General features: G+C 33.2%; 3 protein-coding genes across 3 annotated transcripts; 1 reads left to right on the top strand and 2 right to left on the bottom strand.

Annotated features, from left to right (window-relative positions):
• The first annotated feature begins 618 nt into the window (after positions 1-618).
• Positions 619-4888, top strand: LOC123887327 (beta-fructofuranosidase, cell wall isozyme-like). The gene is made up of 7 exons (XM_045936629.1): positions 619-813; positions 958-966; positions 1565-2454; positions 2866-3024; positions 3653-3897; positions 3994-4084; positions 4466-4888. The coding sequence occupies exons 1-7, from the start codon at positions 657-659 to the stop codon at positions 4643-4645; spliced, it is 1731 nt and encodes a 576-aa protein (XP_045792585.1). The 5' UTR covers positions 619-656; the 3' UTR covers positions 4646-4888.
• An 827-nt stretch (positions 4889-5715) lies between these two features.
• Positions 5716-9216, bottom strand: LOC123885537 (phosphatidylinositol 4-phosphate 5-kinase 9-like). Its single transcript, XM_045934818.1, has 3 exons — positions 8246-9216; positions 7259-7520; positions 5716-6335 (listed from the first exon to the last, which is right to left on the bottom strand). Exons 1-3 carry the CDS (start codon positions 9094-9096, stop codon positions 6162-6164), a joined length of 1287 nt encoding a protein of 428 aa, XP_045790774.1. The 5' UTR covers positions 9097-9216; the 3' UTR covers positions 5716-6161.
• A 1051-nt stretch (positions 9217-10267) lies between these two features.
• LOC123883172 (2-oxoglutarate dehydrogenase, mitochondrial-like) lies at positions 10268-16072 on the bottom strand. The gene is made up of 9 exons (XM_045931908.1): positions 15931-16072; positions 14076-15737; positions 13754-13980; positions 13335-13667; positions 12105-12351; positions 11811-11939; positions 11510-11725; positions 11200-11323; positions 10268-10814 (listed from the first exon to the last, which is right to left on the bottom strand). The coding sequence occupies exons 2-9, from the start codon at positions 15630-15632 to the stop codon at positions 10576-10578; spliced, it is 3072 nt and encodes a 1023-aa protein (XP_045787864.1). The 5' UTR covers positions 15633-15737; positions 15931-16072; the 3' UTR covers positions 10268-10575.
• Positions 16073-16751: the final 679 nt, after the last annotated feature.

Genomic DNA, 16751 nt, shown 5'->3' with positions numbered 1-16751 from the left:
CAAACTTCAATATGATATTACTATAATTGGTTCCTTAAACAGTGCCCCGGGGGCACTGTTTAGCATTTTCCATAATTTAATTAGTATTTATTAAATTATGACTTGTTTAGGCATTCAATTTATTTGATTTTGACAATTTAATTGAGTAACCAAAAAAAAAAGACAATTTAATTGAGTAATTTAATTGAGTGTGTATTTTGTTTATTTTTTATCATAAAATTACTAAAAAAAAATACACTTGGATGTGTTTGATTTGCTAAAAATTAAAGGATTGAACTGAACTGAATAATTTCAACTATATTGTGTTTGATTTTACAATTGTTATTAGGACTGGACAAACTGGGGACATGGGACATTAGAAAAACAGAAATTTTTGTCCTCATTGAATTATGCGACAACTTTTTATCCTTTGCACAAGTTGTTTAATATACCGAAATAATTTTTTGACCACTAAACATCAGTATATATGATAAAATTTATGCAATACCTCAAAATTTGTTCTGTATTGTGATGTCTTTTATTGTTTCGTACTTACATTCAAAGGGACCAATAGTGTGTTTATTAGGATAAATAGTGTTTGGTAACAAGGTTCTATTTATATAAATAGATGGTCACAAGGCATTGGTTTCCCTTGTCATTCCTACAAATCCATACAAATGGGAACTTCTTGGTTTATGGCTACGTGTTTCATCCTTATTCTCTATGGTGTTGCCCAAAATGAAGCTTTCCATCATACTCATTCTTTCACCTTTAATTTGAACCAAACATATAAACCTTCTTTTCACTTCCAACCTTCTAAGAATTGGATGAATGGTATAGTATTTCGTTCAACTTAGTTTCAATTAATTCAATTAATATCCACTTAATTTCCTTAATTACTTACTTGTTTTTCTAATGGATTTTCTTTTGCTTCTTGTTTTCTTACTCTTGGCATGATATGTTGGAATGGAGTTGCAGATCCTAATGGTTAGTTCTAATCTCGATTATGTTTCTCTTTTAAATATCATGATTCAAACTTCGGTCCTTACATATTACATGTAGTGTCCCTTTAAACAGAATTTTACTCACGGGAACACTCTGAGTCATATTTTTATTAGGCATAACATAAATACTCACCAATATAAATGAAATTAAATAAATAAATATTAATTTGAAATGACTTTTAAATTAACTATGTAAATGGAGAGGATCTTTACTCCTAAATTTATAGCATTTCGACCATTCCTAATAACTATTAATTAAGAATAATCTAGCTATATATTTTATGGAAAACTTGTGAAATTAAGTTGCTAATGTCTACCAAAAGGGGTCAAATGAACATTGCTAAACTCTAATGTCCAAATAGCCAAATACAAGAAAATAGAAATGCTAACAACACTCTTTTGAACACTCTCTCTATTAACATAAATATTTTGAGTTTGTTCCCATATATTTATTTTTTTTAACAATTTTAAATTTGTACTACATAAACTTACTGTATATATTAATTTAAATGAATATTGTTAAAAGTAAAAATATATGTACCTAAGATCCATTCTAAATGTTCTTTTTGCATGTGAATTAGGTCCTATGATATACAAGGGACTATACCATATGTTCTACCAACACAATCCAAAAGGTGCAACATGGAGCAACAATAGCATTGTTTGGGGGCATTCTGTTTCAAAGGATCTAGTGAATTGGTTTCCATTACAACATGCTCTTACCCCAACCAAATCCTATGATATCAATGGTTGTTGGTCAGGTTCATCCACACTTCTCTCAAATAACAAACCAACTATCTTATACACTGGCATTGACATTAATCAACACCAAACTCAAAATTTGGCCATACCCAAAAATGTTTCTGACCCATTTCTTAGGGAATGGATAAAATTACCAAATAACCCTTTAATGGTGCCAACTATTGGTAACAAAATTAATGCAACTTCATTTAGAGACCCTACCACTTCTTGGATTGGTCATCATGATGGTTTGTGGAGGGTACTTGTTGGAAGTCAACAAAAGGGCAATAAAGGAATTACACTTTTATTTAAAAGTAAAGATTTTGTTAATTGGGTTCAAGCTAAAAATCCTTTTTATTCAGCCCAAAAAATTGGAATGATGGAGTGTCCTGATTTTTTTCCTGTGTTGATTAATGGTTCAATTGGACTTGATACATCTAGTTATGGTCATGTTAATATTAAGCATGTGCTTAAGGTTAGTTTAATTGATGTGTCACATGATTATTATTTGATTGGTACTTATGATATAATTAAGGATGTGTTTATTCCTAATAAGGGATTTGAGCAAAACAATTATGAGTTATCCTTGGTTCTAAGATATGATTATGGAAAGTTTTATGCATCTAAAACATTTTATGATGATGTAAAAAAGAGAAGGGTCTTATGGGGTTGGATTAATGAATCTTCAACTCAAGAGGATGATGTTCAAAAAGAATGGTCTGGAATTCAGGTAATAATTTTTTTTGCTTTTATATTATTAGTATTTGTAAACTTGTGATTAAGAATGGTTAATGAGCTTCATTAAAAGACGAATCATTCAGGAGAACTCGAGTTTAATTTCTAAATGAAATAATTTATTGGTCAGACTTTACTTACCTCATGACCGAACTCTAAATTACTAGACTCTCTTCCTCTTGGAACCAGAGAGTTAAGAAAAAGAAATATTTGTAAACTTGTTTTAAGAGAGTTTATAGAAGTATGGTTTATGACATATATTCATAAGTTGTATTAAATTTATTTCTATAAACTTTTCAGAATAGCTTATTATTTCCGTATAAGTTATATAAGATAGATTATAAAAACGACCTATAGCTTAGTCGGTGTTTAATTATTGACAAAACACATGGACATGAATTTGCAGGGAATTCCTAGGACTCTCTGGCTTGATAAATCTGGGAATCAATTGATCCAGTGGCCTATAGTTGAAATTGAAAAACTACGTACAAACCATGTTAACTTGCACTCCAAAGTGTTAAAGGGAGGAACACTGCTTGAGATTTCTGGTGTGACAGCAGCACAGGTGAAATATGCATATGATCTTCATTTTTTAAAATTTAGTTAGTAATAATTTAAGTTAGTAATATATGTGAGAACATTTGTTGGGGTCTGGTGCAAATACATTAACAAGAAGACGACGAAAAAGAAATAAATTTATAAACTTTGAGGTTTAAAGCATTAGTTAGAGCTGTTTGGCCGTTGAGCCGGCCTTGATAGTAAAACTCACGTAGAAAATAGAATATTGCATGTTCAAATTCGTGAGTGGGAGATCAAACGGAGCTCGATTAGTTTCTGCTAGACGAGAAATGAAGAACATAACCAATACAAAGAACAAGGGAATATCGGAACATATCTGCTTTTGCGCCATGACAATCTCACTCAAATTACGTGACCAAATACTAATTGATTTTTCAATACATTTATAGGCTATCATTCAAGTAACACAAAATTAACCATTGAAATTATTTTATCCTCTAAATTGAAATACTCATTTTGGAGTTGTTAAATCTCACAACTGAAACCATGAATCATGATAATATAGTGGAAGCCACCACAACATGTGACCACAACATAAATGTGGCATCACTATTGAAGAAGTGATTATAAGCATGCAAATTATATATCCCATTAATTTGTCATTTCCTTTGCAGGCTGATGTTGAAATATCATTTGAAGTGAATGAGCTTGAAAAAGCACAAGAATTAGACCTTAGTTGGAAAATGGACCCTCAACATCTATGTAATGAAAATGGTGCAAAAATGAATGGTGTTGGATTGGGACCATTTGGTTTACTAGTTTTAGCTTCAAAAGACATGCAAGAATACACAAGAATTTTCTTTAAGGTATTTAGAGCAAACAAAAAACATGTTGTGCTCATGTGTAGTGACCAAAGTAGGTACGTGTGTCCCTCCTCTTTCATTATCCATCAAATTCTCACCAAACCAAAGTGTCAATTTTAACTAACTTTATATGTATCATGTATCTTCCATAGATCTTCTTTGAATCACAAGAATGATTTGACCACATATGGAGCTTTTGTGGATGTGGACCTTGTACATGAGGAGTTGTCAATAAGGAGCTTGGTAAGTTGGTGGTCGAGTCAGAAAAAATATAGAATTTAAACAAAATTTCACATGTAACGTAATATATAAATAGTCCAACAAAAAATCTTATTTTTGCTCTAAACTAACCCTTAAAATTTTCAGTTTTAGACAAAAAATCTCAATTTTGTCTCAAACTAACCCTAAAAATTTCAGTTTTACCCTAAATTAACCAGCAAAAATACCAAAATTTTAGCCAGAGTCCAGGTAACTGTCCAGACTTGTCGGGTCTTGGCTAGCGTAACATATTTACATTTTTAAATGGTAAATTAGATAGAGACTTTTTATAAAGAAGTTATTAATGCATGTGAAATTCTTTGTTAAAATCTACCAACACTTTTTTGTGTCCTCTGTTTTTTGCAGATAGATCACTCTGTAGTGGAGAGTTTTGGGGGACAAGGAAAAACATGCATCACGGCGAGAGTTTATCCAACGTTGGCAATCAATGATAAGGCACACCTTCATGCGTTCAATAATGGAACAATTGATGTTAAAATCAAGAAATTAAGTGCTTGGAGCATGAAAAAAGCAAATATTAATTAATAATATAGTAATAATAAAGAAAAATATGGAGAGTTTGCAAGGTCAAGATCAAGTGTTGGCAATGCTGATATTGACATATTGTTAAATTTAACTTTACAGTTCTACGTGTGAATTTTAGGAGGAGGTGTACTTCGTCTATAAATAAAATAAAATAAAAATAATGGGGATAATAATTAAATAAGAAGAAATCTCTTTTATTCTTATTGTCTAGTTGTTGATATAATATATTTTTTTTTCATGGAACATGCTATGTCAATATCATTCCTTTTAGAGTGGTGATCATATATAGCTAAAAAAGATAGTTAAAATCACAAAATGCATGAATGTCAAATTTTTTAAAGGCTTAAATATATTGTTCATTTATGTAATTATGCGCTTTTTTTTAGCAAATTTTTATTTTTATTTAGTAGAAAAATATGGTTAAAATAAGATATGTGAATACCACAAATGATTAAACTAAGCGGTATATGTACCTTCTTGGTTGGGTACGAGTTTTGGTGAATTAAATTTCTCAAATCCACCACACAAAATTTTGTCTAATTCCTCATTGATTCTTGTCCAATCTTAATCAGCACTATAAATTTCTGATGGATCATAGGAGCAAATGGTCACTACTAATTTTGAGTAAATATAGTTCAAACTTTCACTCGTGTAGTTGCTATTAGTTTAATAAAATGATCACCCAAATATTTTAAGCTCCCCTGAAAATCTCTACACATATCCTAAAAAAATTGTAGGTGAGGTCATCAATATAATGAAAATTGTATACATATCCTAAAAAATAACTACTCTGGGAATTAATATACGACCAAACATAAGATCCAAAAAAGGGTGATGCCAACTACAAATAAAATCCAAGATAATATATAAATAATACTCCTAGTTTTGTAGTTCTTGCCAAATGCATTCAATCATGAGTCTACTAGTTTTAAAGACGTGATGCTGAAGCAAGAATTTAAAAGACAAAGCTGATAATATCATATTATTAAGCTGAAGCTAACATTTATATATATGGAGGGAGCATAATGATGATGATGATAGCCATGTCAGATAGAGCTTGCAAGCAAAAATAATTTGGAAAAATATATAAACCGTCATATCTAACATTCAATTATACACCTCATTTCCAAGTCAGATAAAGCAAATATCAAATTGACAAAATAGAACCAACATCTTATGTTATGAATGATAGTTTTTCTCTTGTTATGTTTACCATGCGATCTTACAACAGTAGCTGGGTTGAGGTTTCACCAGCACACCAACATATTCGGCTACATAAATTTACAAAAATGTTGGCAAAATTTAAGAAGAAAAAGAAATGCATATAGTTTTATCATATGAACGTCGTCATCACTCATTAGTCATCACCCTTTCTTCCTCTATACAAGACTCAGCAGATAGATAATAAAACTGCTTGCTTTCAGCTAACAACAGGTGGAGATTATAGTTCAGAATAGCTAGCTACCAATCTCTTCAACATGCCTCTCTACTAAAACAAACGTTGTAGTTGATGCTGTCACAAAATGGGAATTCGGATGCTTTCATTGTTAAGATGGATTTCATTTTGCACAGCCTTGGCAGCAGCTGCTCTAGCTGCATTTGCTGCTCTATTAGCTGCTGATACTGCTCTATTAACTCTTTCATCTACCTTCGCTACATCATAGGCTTTCTCAGCTGCTCTTCTAGCTTCCTGTTTGTTCACAAAGAAACTCAGTTAATAACCAAAGCTCATCATGATGCTGCAAAATATCTATCTGTTTGCAGTTTTTTTTGTCTTGTCTTTCCTTTTATTATACAAATGTGCTGATTTGGACCATAAAGAAGAAAATAACGAAGTATCTGTCCTAGCCTTCTACAAAAAGGAAATTACTTGACAGCAAGGAATTTAGACAGTATGAGATGGCATGCCTATTGACTATTGGATGATCAAGTGACTCCTATCCGTTATTTTTCAAACAAGAACCCTTAGGTTTTGTTTGCGAACTGAGTTTTGGAGGGGAGGGTAAGTACATATTATAAAAAAATTTAAAAAATTGAAAGAACATGATAAATGACCATATAATACTTCAATCACAATTAATAATTCATTTTTAAAAACATTTGATAGTGTCCTTAATTTCAAAAAGAAAAGTTTGCCCTCTCCTCTCCCCTTCAAAACCCAACTTGCAAACAAAGCCTCATAGTCTAGCAGAATTCAAACAAAAATCTGGCCGATTTTTCAGTGATGCATAGCTTTGTTCTGTCTTCCCCCCTCATGTTTTCCCATGCAGTGTCAGAAAGCAACCTTTGAACATAGCTACTTCATATGAAACTTGAGGCAGATGGAAACCAGTATATGAATTATTTTTAAATTTCCCAGTAAAAAATTACACTAAAACACAACAGATACCAATAGTAATTTTGACCAAGTCAAATCACGAAAAAGGACAATTAAAGCAACTCCTGTCAAATCATAAGAATTATTCATGCAAATGTTAAACACAGAAAAGATTGGCACATCATTCTGATTATTCTAAGCCAGTGTGCAGACACATAAGAGAATATTCAAAATCATTCATCTTTTTTCTTTAAGAATAGTTTGAGGTAAATATTATAAATAAACAAAGTATGTACCTGCACTACATTAAGTACTCTGGAGTGATTGACACCAACAGGGGAAACAGGAAATGTGGCATTCTGTGTGCTTGGAACATCAAGGACTCCATTTTGCCAGTGACCAGATTGGGTTTCTCCATTTCTAAACGTATACATCCCAAGACCTTGTCTTTTCCCCTCATGCCAGGTTCCTTCATAACGATGACCATTTGCAAAACAATATACCCCAAATCCGTGCATCTTGTCTGCACAATATTCACCGGCATATGTATCTCCATTTCTAAATATATGAAAAATGAAAATAGTCACTTCCCACAAAATTAATGTTATACTATTATTAGTGTGAGAGATTAAAAAGGTGACACAAAATGCCTAATAAATCAGTTCAACAATAATGCACTAATTGCAATTCCTTACAAGAAAGGCAACCTATATTTGATAAAAATCAAAAGGATGCATGCATTATGCATAATAGGAGTAACCACCACTACTCATTAAAAGCATACACAGAATCCTACTATATTCTTATCAAATAAAATTTATCAGTCATAAACAAGTGTCAAAACCCATCGGTAAGCTAGGAATCGGAGAAACCTAAAAACCTCTTAGAATTGGGAGTTGGGCCTAACTCAACCCTACAAAAGCAGCTTGTAAGGTGAAGATTGTCTCTTACTAATAAACTCATGTACAGGCCAACTCACATCAGATGTGGGACTTCTTAACAAAATCCAATTACAATCCAAAGAATAATCAGAGACAGATTAACATGTCTTATTCAGTAACCCGGTCTCATGTATGATTCCCTGAGTTCATCATATGCTTATCTTTTCCTACTTCATTAATCCTTAAAACCTATCATGTGAAACCCAAACCTATTCCACCTAATATTAGAGCCAACTACTCATATCAGCAAAACATAGAAGCCAAATTCCAACCATCGATTCAGACAAAACTACGAAAACTACACAACAAATAAATGTAATTAAATGAAAGCACATAATATACCTAAAATGATAGTGACCAAGACCATGTTTAACACCCCATTTAAACTGACCAACAAATCTACCACCATCATCAGAAGTATGAATACCAGAACCATGACACTGTCCATTAAACCACTGACCAGCATAAACATCAGCAGTATAAAATCTATAAACACCAAAACCATTTCTGAAACCATCTCTATACATACCCTTATATCTACTTCCTTTAGACCAAATCTCAACACCAAACCCATCATATTTACCATCAATCCAATCACCTTCATATCTTCCACTCATATTATAGTAATAAACACCACTCCCATTACATTTCCCTCCTTTCATTTCACCTTCATATACGTCACCGTTCGAATAAACTCTAACTTCCAAAACCACCACTGTACTGGCTTCTTTTCTTTCTCTCCTCCTCCTCTGCCACCGCTGGACTGTCAAAACTATAGGAAGCGAGGGAGTTGATTTGAACTTGAATTTGAACTTGAGCGAGAGAGAGAAGAAAAGTGCGGCGGAGAAAGCGAAAGCGGAGAGGAAGTTGAAGATGAAGGAGTGAGTAGGAGGAGAAAGGAGAAAGTAGAAGAAAGGGAGTGATAAGAGGAGGATGAGACGGAGACGGTGGCGGAGACGGCGGAGTGCAGCGAGGGAGATGGAGTGTAAATAAGAAGGTTTGGGAAATTGGGGGAAATAGTTTGATTTGGAATGTTTGAGTTTGTTGATTTTAGGATTATGATTATGAATTGGAGGATTTGAGTGATTTTGTTGTTTGTGATGAATTGAATTGGAATTGAATTTAGGGTTGAAATCGGAAGAGATTCCGGTGCTTTCTTTTCCGATCTGAATTTCCGATTTCTTCTGATGCATTACTTCATCGATCAACTTCTCAATTCTTTTCAAACTCACTTTCCTTTTCTTTCTTTTTTGCAATAACTCAACTTCACTTTCTCTTTCTGTTTCTTCACTTCTTTCATAAATTTATAAGATATCATAGTAGTTTATAAATAAGTTACTTATTGAATTTAAAATGTTTGATAAAATTAATACATCATGTAATTATTATAATAATATAAGATAGACTTTATTTTTTTATAGATTAATTAATAATCTAATATATTTACTCTATAATATAATATGAACCAAATATATTAAATTCTCAATAAATATAAAAAGCAAAATTTCTTTTATATTAAGGATCGGAGGGAGTATTGATATAAAAGAATATATTTATTTAATCAATATAGTGTGACACAAATAGCAATTGTTAGTTGATCATGTGGTAGTGGTGATTAACGCTGGACTTAGTAGAAAGGACTGTGATACTATCCCGCAACTACAATCAGAAAAAGATTGAAAAAAAAAATATAGTGTGACAGTGTGATACAGTGTGATACTTTTGATTTATAAAAAGGTAACACAATGAGTAAAATTTAAGTGAAAAATGATAAGTTATAAGCATGAAATGTAAGTTCATGAGGAAAAAAAAATGATTTGATCTATATATCTAATGAATTTAAAAAGCCAATTGACTTTTATACTTTTATAATAAGAATTACTACTAAATAAGCCAACTGGATCTTATAAAAATGATTTGAACTTTTAAGAATAACAATAAAAAATATCATTTTATAAGGGATTGGAGTTTTTAAATTATGAGTAGTGTTGAAGATAATTGATTGTAATTAATGGAGTAATTAGATGAGACACAATAAATAAATAAATGTTAATAGAATAAAATAATTAGTTTTTCATTGATATTATGAACCAAGTACACTTTAGATGCGAAGAAGAAAAGAACAAAAGAGAAAGAAACAAAAGTAGCCTGTTTTGTATTTATGGTAAATTTTGTGTGCCTTGTTCGAAGCTTCGTTTCCAATTTGTCTGTTATTGGAATTGAGTTGACTAAGCCCTTTGTTGTGACTTGCAAAAATGAATGAACCAACAAATCAAACGAAACTTCCCATCAAACTTTCATCTCTTGATCATAATTATTTGGTCCACAACAGTTTGTAGAAATTGGTAACAGAATAATTCAATCTTGAGGGAAAAATGATTTACTGAATAAACACTTGTGCATTTCAAAATTATTACATATATATAGTATAATGAAAACAAAAATGTGAAAACATCATCGGTTCACACGCCTTTCCGTGTTTACCTCTCAGCAACAAAACAAAAACTATCTCAGCAAGAGTATGCATGAACTTCTCAGATTTGCATGAGAAAGGTCAAAACTCGAGCAAATATATTTAATCCACCTTCCGGCTACTAATTATTTCTTTATGTAAATGTAAACAAATCAAGTGAACTATATAATCCCCAAAAAGGATGCATTTGTAAAGCCTTTTAATATGGGAAGTTGACTGGCTCGCGTTGAAGGGCTTTCTCGGCAATCTCAGCTTGCTCTTTCTGGTGAACTTTGAGGAAACCAGTGGCTGTTGCGGCAGATGGAGCACGGCCAACATATTTGACATCATCAAAACCACCCCTACCTACAGCTTTCAGGGAAGATACAAGTCTGGGTAAAACGTAAGTGTATCCACCCATGTTCATTGGCTCTTCTTGACACCAGACAACCTCTGCATCTATAAGAAACAAAACAGAAACAAAATGTAAGATAAATAGCCATGCGGTTAAAAAAATTATAACACTTGATTGAAAATAAGAAATGGAATGAAAAACAGATTTGCAAATAGAAAAATGTTATTTCCACATCAAGAATCTTAATATCTTTGGTTTTTGTGTATTTTCGAAATATGTGTAAGTTGTAGAACTAGAAGATATAAAGCAAGAGATAGAGATAATGGTGTCACATGCGGTGTCTCTATTCAAATAACACAAACTCTTGGCAAATAACATTAGACAATTATCTTCCTAGTCAGTCCTGCTTAACAGCAAAAGATGAACAAATCTTGACAACATCTAAAAATTACACATACTTGGTTATCTTCAAAAACTAGAAATACATACTTGGATATCGTTTAAGCTCTCGTTGGACAAGATCATATGGGAAAGGACAAAGCTGTTCCACCCTACATATTGCAACATCTGATGCATCAACCTTAGATCGGTGATCATCAAGTTCATAGTAAACCTGCAGGAGAAAGTTGGTTTTAATAGTCAGAAACAGCATACTTGGAAAATGTTGAAACTCTAGCGGTATATTAAACTGAGGGATTAGATATATAGTTCAAAAACATTGTTATAATATCCAAAAGATGAAATAACATAAAAACAAATTAATATGAAGACAGCTGGTTCTAATATGGACACCACACACCTTTCCAGAGCATAGTACTAAACGTCTAATACCCTCCTCAAGATTGGAGTGGTCATGTCGATCTTTTATGAGTCGCTTAAATCTGGTTCCCTGTTTGTCAAAACCTGGGTGCCCTTGGACATCATCAAACTCTGATAGATTGGATCTGCAAGCCTTGCTGCGAAGCAGGTTCTTAGGGGACATTACAATGAGAGGTTTTCGGAATTCTCTATGTATCTGCAAGAACAAAAACAAAAGGATAAGATAATAAATAAGGAACATTAATTAAAAAACCAACATAAAACCCATTAATTGTACCGACCTGCCTCCTTAGAACATGGAAAAAGTTGGCAGGAGTTGTGACATTCACAATCTGCAAATTACACTCCTGAATCTGTTTCCGAAGAGTTGGATCCATCTCAGGGATAATATAAGGATTGTCATCAGCCATCTGCCATGGAATTAGAGAGAATATGTTATTTGACCACTAACTAAATGCAAAAAAATTAATTTAACATTTACTATTTATACAAATTTCAAACTGATTCAACCGGAAAGTTAAAAAAAAAGGTAAAAAGCAATTTCAAGAAATTATAACATCAATTCACAAGAGAACCTGAAGAAAGCGTTCCAATCTTGCACTTGAATGTTCAGGGCCCTGGCCATCATAACCATGAGGAAGCAACACAACTAGCCCAGTCTGACGGAGCCACTTAGATTCACCAGAAGCCAAGAAATTGTCAAATATCACATGAGCCCCATTAGCAAAATCTCCAAATTGTGCTTCCCATATTATCAAGGAGTTGGGGTTTTCCATTGAGTAACCCAATTCAAATCCAAGAACAGCAAATTCTGAAAGTGAGCTGCATATTGTTTCAAAAACTTATCAGAGAAGAGACTAAATAGAAAAAAATACATAGTTTTAATACAAGTATCAAGAATTTTGTTGTCATAAGTGTAGTATCAAGTGGATTACTCTTCAAATCTTATAATATTTAAGATTAATCTTGATATGCAGAAGGCACATGACATAACAAGACCTTGTAACACTTAAAGAACAAAGCCATGAACATGTACAAATAAGTGGACGCTGGAAGCATAGAACATGAATTATCTTGATAAAGAAACACATACCCAATAACAATTGTTGATGGTATACAAAAAGGTTCAACAGAGAAAGACGAGAAAAGGCCAAAATAAAGTTGTGTTCCTATTAATTTTTACCATTACTAAATCTTTAGACAAAATGACCTCACATTTTCAATTAAGTGCAATGAACAAAATGACCCATCCCAAGTGCAAAACATACTAATTCCTATAAAATTAGCTTTCATTGCAAACACACAGTCCAAGTGTCTTACTGTTGCCATATTATTCCAATTTCCCAACTAATATTATTATATGTAACCCAATATTTTTCTAAACTCTTAAAATTTCACTAAAATATTGTAAATCACAAATAAAGTTTTAGCAAAGAATTACAAACAAAATATATCACAAACAAAAACTAAAAAAAGTAATTGGAGAAAAATGTAAGCATTAAATATTCAACAAAAAGCATGAAAATATGGCAAAACAAAGAGATTTCAAAGTATGAAACAAGTATAAATAACCATGATTCTTTTTTCAAAAAAGAAAGTATAATTAAAAATAAGGGAATGCATAATAATTGCTTGGTGCAACAAACAATATAGTTGCAAATTTGTGATATATGTTTGTAGCTTGATGAAGTCAGACCCAAAGACAAGCAAAGACAGGATACAAAGAGTTTATATCTATGGAAACCAGGATAGCAGAAAATAGAGAAATAGACAAGATAGATATGTATGAATAGAAGAAAGTTGACCTGTTGCTAACAGTAAACATCTCTTCATTTTGGTTCATTATAACATGGTCAAGGGGGCAATATTTCTCCCCAGTTGTCTGATCATGAACTACAGAGTGACGGTGACTAAAAGTTCCTCTTTCAACATCCTGACCACTCAATCGAACGTGGTTACCTTCAACAAGCAAGGTAGCAAAAGCAAGTGCTTCTCCAAATCCCCAGTCAATATCTTCCCCAGTCTCAATCATTTGTGCACGCTGTTCATAAATCCTCTTCACTGCTTTATGAGGTGTGAAATTCTCAGGGATAGTTGTGATTGCTTTCCCAACAGTTTTCAAGATCTCTGGTTTCACACTGAATGGGGAAGTTCAAGTATTTCAGGAATGTGGTGCAAATAATAATAAAGGCTTGAGCAAAAAAGAATATTAAATTTACTATACCCAGTGTTTCGGACACGGGAAAGCTGTTCAGGTGACTTGAAACCAAGCCAGTATGCTGAAAGCCAATCTCTTCTTTTTGGAATGTAATCTTTGCTAGCTTGAAATTCTTCATTTAGAATTGATGTGACCTTCGTGTGTATCTTATCAATGTCGCCTTGTGTCAGTTCCCCTGTTTCCAAAAGTTTCTTCTGATAGATTTCAAGAGTTGAAGGATGGTTTCTGATGACCTATATTAAGCCAGCAAAGTTGAAAATTTAATTGAATTGCCCAAAAGCAAAATGCATACAAAAAGAAGAACAGCATAATAAACAACAGGTCTAACCTTGTACATTTTGGGCTGTGTGAAAGATGGTTCGTCAATCTCATTGTGGCCAAATCGACGATAACACACCAAGTCCACAACCACATCTGAATGGAAAGTTTGACGCCACTCAGCAGCAAGTTCACAGGCATGAACAACTGCTTCCACATCATCACCATTAACATGAAAGATGGGAGCATCTAAAGCTTTAGCAACATCTGTGCAATACTGTGAGGACCTGCCAGACATTGGATCAGTCGTAAATGCAACTTGATTGTTTAACACAATGTGAATAGTCCCACCCGTAGTGTAATTTGGAAGAGCACTTAAATGAAGGGTTTCATAGACCACACCCTGTCCAGCAAAACTACCATCTCCATGAAGCAAAACACCCATGTTTTTTGTCCTGTCCTCGTCATTTGAGTAATACTGCTTAGCTCGAGTTTTCCCAACAACAACAGGATCGACAGCTTCCAAGTGACTAGGATTTGCCACCAAAGACAAATGTATCCTCTTGCCACCCCTAGTAGGACGATCATAAGACGTTCCCAAGTGATACTTAACATCACCAGTTCCAGTGTAAAGCCCAACTTCATCCTCAGGCGAGAGACCACCACTGAACTCACAAAAGATCTGGCGTAGCGGCTTCCGGACTACATTACCCAAAACATTCAATCTTCCCCTGTGTGCCATTCCAATAACTATGCTCTCAACCCCAAGATCAGATGCTCTATCAAACATTTCTTTCATGCCAGGAATAAGAGTCTCCCCCCCTTCAAGACCAAACCTCTTAGCAGAAGTCCACTTGGTGGCCAAGAAGTTCTCAAACAGCGAACTCCAAGCAAGCCTATCAAATATAGCCTCACGACGCTCCCTGTTAAATTGCACTGGTGTAGGAGTCTCAATTTTGTCCCTAAGCCAATTACACTTCTCACGATCCGAAATGTGCATATATTCAAATCCAATGCTCCCACAATAAGCCTGCTCAAGCCGCGTCAATATGGATCTAAGTGTTTGAACAGGACGATTCTCAGACAAAAAACCAGCCATTCTCCAAACACCCAAAAAGAATTCCCTATCAAGATCAGCCTCAGAAAACCCATAAAGTGCAGGATCCAAATCATCTGGTATCTGCCTAGCTTCCAAATTCAACGGATCCAACTTAGCCTTCATATGACCATTAACTTGATAAGCCCTCACCATCAACAACAACCTCATACTCTCCTGAATCGTTTGACCCGAAATCCCAGGCGAAGTCGAAGCCTGACCAACAAAATTCCTAAAGAAATTATCCCACGACTCATCAACACTATTCGGATCAGCCTCCCAAGCCCTCTGAAGCTCCTCTAAATAAACACTACTTGTCCCATCTAAGAAACTATCAGTCAACCTCGAAAGCGGAACAGCACGAGGCACAGGTGCAGCTTGGTTCTTAAAAACAGTGGTATGAAACTTTCTACCATGTGTTGAAGGAAGCACTCTAGACCTAGAAACAAGATATGATGATCCACCACCTTGAGAAAGTTTCCTCTTAATAGCATGTTTTGCTATACTAGCACCAGCCCTAAACCATGCCATCACTACCACCACCACCACCAATATCACTCTCTTTCACACAGTTTCAATTCAACAATCCAAAAAATCACCACAAAAATTTCAAAAATCCTCAATGTTGTTTAGCATCTATAAGAATCAAAACACAGCAAAAACAATCATATCAAACACCCTAAAAATTATTAACAAAAAAATGAAATTAACAGTAAAATCATTATGCAAATCCTAAACATATATGAATGAAATTAGAATGATATAGTAATAGCAATTTGGTAAAAGTTAACGAAATAAACAAAATTGAGTAGGGAGAGATCGGACGAACCCTAATCGCGTGGGAGAGAAGCGGTTGTGGGAGTCAGAGAGAGAGAGAGAGAGAGATTTATATGTTTGTCAAAAATGGAAAATTCAACGCTATATTTTGATAATTGATTTTCACTGTTATTCTGTTTCGAACAAAACGTGTTGTATCTTTTTTATTTGTTCATTTTTTATATTTCTTATCTTACCTTTACTTTTTTTTTTTTTACATTACTTTACTTTTTTTACATTATAATAACATGTGTCTGGCCTCCTACAAATAATTTTTTGGGTGCGTTTATCTACTAGAACAACATTTTTTGTATTTCATTAAACTACAATATAAAATACTAAAATAATTTTTTCACTAAATATAATATAGTATAAAATAAAATTTATTCAATATCTTAAATATGTGTCAAAAATTGTAAAAAAAAAATAAATGTGTGTCAAAAATTTATCAAGTTATTTGGAATTGGTTGGGATCTCATTGTATTTAATGTTTTCTTTAGAAACTGAGTCATGAATGTCTTCCGACACAAATGTAAAATTAGTAATGAATGGTCAATGGAGTCTTACTTTTTATGTATGACAATATGAAAATAAAATCATACATTGTTAATACCACTACATTAACAATGTACGAATTTTATTTTTGAAAGAACTTGACATGGCGTGGCTTTTGTGGTGAATTCGGCTTTGTATGTGTTGTTTCTGTTATGTTTACACTTCTCTGCATTATTTGATTTTTTTTTCCTAAAACTTGCGCAAAGAAATCACACAGGTTGATTTTTCTTCAATAATTTAATATTATAATGTGTATTTTGATGTAAGTTTATAACAGTA

The sequence above is a fragment of the Trifolium pratense genome, linkage group LG5, assembly GCF_020283565.1.
Source record: "Trifolium pratense cultivar HEN17-A07 linkage group LG5, ARS_RC_1.1, whole genome shotgun sequence".
In the NCBI taxonomy this organism is placed as follows: Eukaryota; Viridiplantae; Streptophyta; class Magnoliopsida; order Fabales; family Fabaceae; genus Trifolium; species Trifolium pratense.
Note: the sequence above shows the minus strand (reverse complement) of the source record. Positions and strands in the feature narration are given on the sequence as shown.